General features: G+C 40.5%; 1 protein-coding gene across 1 annotated transcript; it reads right to left on the minus strand.

Moving 5' to 3' along the window:
- Window positions 1-3,825: 3,825 nt before the first annotated feature.
- Window positions 3,826-4,773, minus strand: LOC116585549 (olfactory receptor 56). Its single transcript, XM_032334927.1, has one exon. It carries the CDS (start codon window positions 4,771-4,773, stop codon window positions 3,826-3,828), a length of 948 nt encoding a protein of 315 aa, XP_032190818.1.
- Between the last annotated feature and the right edge of the window lie 623 nt (window positions 4,774-5,396).

Raw genomic sequence — 5,396 nt, forward strand, 5'->3', positions numbered from 1 at the left:
CTGTCCATTTCAGTGAGGGGAGTGTTAAAGTCCCCTACTATTATTGTATTATTGTTGATGTGTTTCTTTGATTTTGTTATTAATTGGTTTATATAGTTGGCTGCTCCCATGTTAAGGACATAGATATTTTAAATTGTTAGGTCTTCTTGTTGGACAGATCCTTTGAGTATGATATAGTGTCCTTCCTCATCTCTTATTATAGTCTTTGGCTTAAAATCTAATTGATCTGATATAAGGATTGCCACTCCTGCTTTCTTTTGACGTCCATTAACATGGTAAATTCTTTTCCACCCCCTCACTTTAAATCTGGAGGTGTCTTCGGGCTTAAAATGAGTTTCTTGGAAGCAACATATTGATGGGTTTTGTTTTTTTATCCATTCTGATACCCTGTGTCTTTTGATTGGGGCATTTAGCCCATTAACATTCAGGGTGACTATTGAGAGATATGAATTTAGTGCCATTGTATTGCCTGTAAGGTGACTGTTACTGTATATGGTCTCTGTTCCTTACTTATCTACCACTTGTAGGCTTTCTCTTTGCTTAGAGGACCCCTTTCAATATTTCCTGTAGAGCTGCTTTGGTGTTTGCAAATTCTTTCAGTGTTTGTTTGTCCTGGAAGCTTTTTATCTCTCCTTCTATTTTCAATGATAGCCTAGCTGGATATAGTATTCTTGGCTGCATGTTTTTCTCGTTTAGTGCTCTGAAAATATCATGCCAGCTCTTCCTGGCCTGCCAGGTCTCTGTGGATAAGTCAGCTGCCAATCTAATATTTTTACTATTGTATGTTACAGACTTCTTTTCCCGGGCTGCTTTCAGGATTTTCTCTTTGTCACTGAGACTTGTAAATTTTACTATTAGGTGACGGGGTGTGGGCCTATTCTTATTGATTTTGAGGGGCATTCTCTGAACTTCCTGAATTTTGATGCTCGTTCCCTTTGCCATATTGGGGAAATTCTCCCCAATAATTCTCTCCAGTATACCTTCTGCTCCCCTCTCTCTTTCTTCTTCTTCTGGAATCCCAATTATTCTAATGTTGTTTCGTCTTATGGTGTCACTTATCTCTCGAATTCTCCCCTCGTGGTACAGTAGCTGTTTGTTCCTCTTTTGCTCAGCTTCATTATTCTCTGTCATTTGGTCTTCTATATCACTAATTCTTTCTTCTGTCTCATTTATCCTAGCAGTGAGAGCCTCCATTTTTGATTGCACCTCATTAATAGCTTTTTTGATTTCAACTTGGTTACATTTTAGTTCTTTTATTTCTCCAGAAAGGGCTTTTATATCTCTCGAGAGGGTTTCTCTAATATCTTCCATGCCTTTTTCGAGCCCGGCTAGAACCTTGAGAATTGTCATTCTGAACTCTAGATCTGACATATTACCAATGTCTGTATTGATTAGGTCCCTAGCCTTTGATACTGCCTCTTGTTCTTTTTTTTGTGTTGGATTTTTCCTTCTTGTCATTTTGTCCAGATAAGAGTATATGAAGGAGCAAGTAAAATACTAAAAGGGTGGCAACAACCCCAGGAAAATATGCTTTAACCAAATCAGAAGAGATCCCAAATCGTGAGGGGGGAGAAAGGGGATAAAAAGAGGTTCAAAAAGAAAGAAATAAAAAAAAGAAAATAAATAAAATAAAAGAATTTTAAAAAATAAAACGAATAAAGAAAAATATAAAAAGGAAAAAATATATATATTAGATAAACTAGTTAAAAAACGTTAAAAAAGAAAAGGGTAAAAGTTAGAAAAAATTTAGCAGAAGAAGAGAAAAAAATGAAAAAGAAAAAAATTTAATTAACTGCAAGACTAAAAAAAATCACAGGGAAAAAAAAAAAAGAAAATCACAGGGAGAATGCCATGAATTCCGTGCTTTGCTTTCTCCTCCTCTGGAATTCTGCTGCTCTCCTTGGGATTGAAACCGCACTCCTTGGTAGGTAAACTTGGTCTTGGCCGGATTTCTTGTTGATCTTCTGGGGGAGGGGCCTGGTGTAGTGATTTTCAAGTGTCTTTGCCCCAGGCGGAATTACACCGCCCTTACCAGGGGCCTGGCTGAGTAATCCGCTCGGGTTTGCTTTCAGGAGCTTTTGTTCCCTGAGCGCTTTCCGTAGAGTTCCGGAGCAAGGGAATACAAATGGCGGCCTCCTGGTCTCCGGCTGGAGGAGCCGAGAGCCCGGGGGCCCCACTCCTCAGTGCGCCCTCAGAGACAGCACCCAGTAACTCCCGTCTGCCTGACCTCTGGCCATGCTCCGAGCTCACCGAGCCTGAGACCGGTTCAAGGTAACACCAAGCTGTGATCTTACTGTCGGCTCTGTCTCTGTAGCCGGCTTTCCCGTTCCAATACCCGCAAGTTCTGTGACACTCAGACACCCACGATCCTTCTGTGACCCTGCGGGACTTGAGGCCACGCTGACCCCGTGTGGGCTCTGCCCCGGTTTAGCCTCTGGAGCGATGTCCCTCAGCAGAACAGACTTTTAAAAGTCCTGATTTTGTGCTCTGCTGCTCCGCCGCTTGCCGGGAGCCGGCCCCTCCCCCCGGGGTCTATCTTCCCATTGCTTTGGATTCACTTCTCCGCCGGTCCTACCTTTCAGAAAGTGGTTGTTTTTCTGTTTCCAGAATTGCTGTTCTTCTTCTCTTCAATCTGCAGATGGATTTGCAGGTGTTTGCAATCTTTAGATAATCTATCTAGCTGATCTCCTGCTAGCTGATGTAGTCTCAGCCTGCTACTTCTCCGCCATCTTGACTCCTCCTGACTGATACATGTTTTAAACAATTCTGTATTTCTATTCTAATCTTTGTCCTTTTAAAGAGATACAGTTTTACTGTTGCAGAACATGAAGTACAGAAATAATCACAGCTATCACAGCAAACTTGGCATGTAAATAGTGCTTTAAAAAATGCTTTCTTTTTTTGTTAAAAAAATATTATCTCATTTGATAACTTCTTCTTGCATTCATCTGATAAGATTTTATTGAGCAATTGTTATTTATAAGGCACAGAGTCACATGCTGGAAATATACAAATTTTTCTTCTTTTTATTTTCAATTTTTTCAATTTTTACTTAAATTCAATCTAGTTAACACAATGTATTATTAGTTTCAGGGGTAGAATTTAATGATTAATCACTTGCATATAAAATCCAGTGCTCATTAATGTCCTCTTTAATGCCCATCACTTAGTTACCCCATCCCCTCACCCTCTCCCCTCCAGTCACTCTCAGTTTGTTTCTTATAGTTAAGAGTCTCTTATGGTTTGCCTCCCTCTCTGTTTTTATTTTATTTTATTTTTCCCTCCCTTCTCCTATGTTCATCTATTTTGTTTCATAATAGAACATATGCAAGTAATTTCTAAACTATAGGGATATATTTACATTTCCTAAAGGAAGCTTTATAAATCCTCTAAAGCAGCATGGGAGCAGTCCAGGAAGCAACCATGAAGAATTATAGAGACTAAATTTCTTTCATGTAGGAAATTTCCACTTAAACTATCCATATTTGTTAGGCTGAATCATCAATTAAATAATATTGAAGGTATGTGAAGAGAAAAGAACAGTGCCCAGCAATTAAAACACTCAATAAAAGACAGTTATAGCCAAGAAGAATTAAGAAATAGGTAGATTTAATTCAAAATTCTAAAAATTATAAATAATGACAACAACATCAGTACATTACTTCTACATGAGGCTTTATATTTACATGTACTGATCCCTGTGAAGCAGGGCAGGTGTCATGAGTCTCTTTTATTGATGAGGAAACAGATGCTCACAAAAGATGAGTGACTTACCAATATCATGCAAGCAAGAGGTGGCAACACCAAGCACCAGATGCTGTTCCTTCAACGCTGGCTGCTCATCCTGCAATGGTCCAACCCCTTCCTCACGGCCCCTATCACCTCCCGGTTTCTCAAGCTATAAATGAGGGGGTTGAGCATAGGAGTAAGGACCGTGTAGAAGATAGAGACCACCTTGTCATGGCTAGGAGCCCGGTAGCGCTGAGGCCTCAGGTAGATAAACATGGCTGCCCCATAGAAGAGGGAGACAGCTGTCAGATGGGAGGAACAGGTGGCCAGGGCCTTTTTACGAGCCTGAGCAGAGCGCATGTGGAGCACAGCCCTCAAGATGTGAGCATAGGAGGCCACAATGATGGAGAAAGGAAGGAGGAGCATAAAAACACAGCAAGCAAAGAGCAGGGTGTCAAAAAGAGATGTGTCTGTACAGGCCAGTTTCAATAAAGCTGGAACCTCACAGAAGAAATGATCCACACTTCTTGAGCCACAGTAAGGTAGGCTCATGGCTGCCACCATCTGGATAATTCCATCTAGTATCCCAAAGGCCCAGGAACTCCCAGCAATCTGGAGGCAGACCCTCTGACTCATGAGGACAGGATAGTGGAGTTGGTGGCTAATGGCCACATAGCGGTCATAAGACATGAGTCCCAGCAAGAGCCCCTCAGATCCCACAAGAGAGACAAAAAAGCCAATTTGTATGCCACAACCCACAAAGGAGATGGACTTCCTGCCAGAGAGAAAGTTGACTGCCATCTTTGGTGTGATATTACAGACCAACATGAGGTCCATGAGGGAGAGCTGACTGAGGAAGAAGTACATGGGTTTGTGAAGCCGAGGATCTATGTAGATGAGGAAGAGGAGGAGAACATTTCCACAGATGGCCACTGTGAAGACCACCATAACCACAGAGAAGAGGACAAGATCAGTCTGGCTATGAGAAAAGATGCCCAAGAGGATGAAGCCATCTATAGATGATTGGTTCAACCATATCCCCATGGCTCAGTTGTTCACAATCACCTGAGAACAGGAACAGAGAAATTCTGAGATTGAGTGACATGTCTTTATTTATCTTTGACTTCTTCAGTCAGTTGTATCTTTTGTAACACATCAAAGCCCAATAACATGTGCTCTGAGACATAAATAGGGTGATCTTTCATATTCCCATGATGTGGAATATAGGATCTTTGCTAGCTTATGAAATTGGGCACATATCTATATTTGTATGTATCCATATCAAAGATACTAGGAAATGAATTATTTTATGTGTCACAAGACAATCGGACAATCCTCTTTTAGCAGGAAAATACTGGTTTTCCCTGTATGTTATGATTCTTTTTATCCAGGATTACACAAACTAAGTAAACTATCTCCAATAGGCCTTGAACCATTTCATATCCAAGAGGTAATTTATATATGTTAACAATAGGGAAGTTAATGGAGATTTACGATATTCTTTATTTTGCTCAGTCCTAACATCTTATAATAATTTTATTTTTTATGACTTAGAGGTCCCTAGATATAAACCATCAGAAAAGCCTCTTGGCTCTACATTCAGAATACTCAGAATCCAACTGATTCTTATCACCCCCCATTGTAACTGCTCCAAGCCACTATCCTCT

Source organism: Mustela erminea, chromosome 3 (genome assembly GCF_009829155.1).
Source record: "Mustela erminea isolate mMusErm1 chromosome 3, mMusErm1.Pri, whole genome shotgun sequence".
Taxonomy (NCBI): Eukaryota; Metazoa; Chordata; class Mammalia; order Carnivora; family Mustelidae; genus Mustela; species Mustela erminea.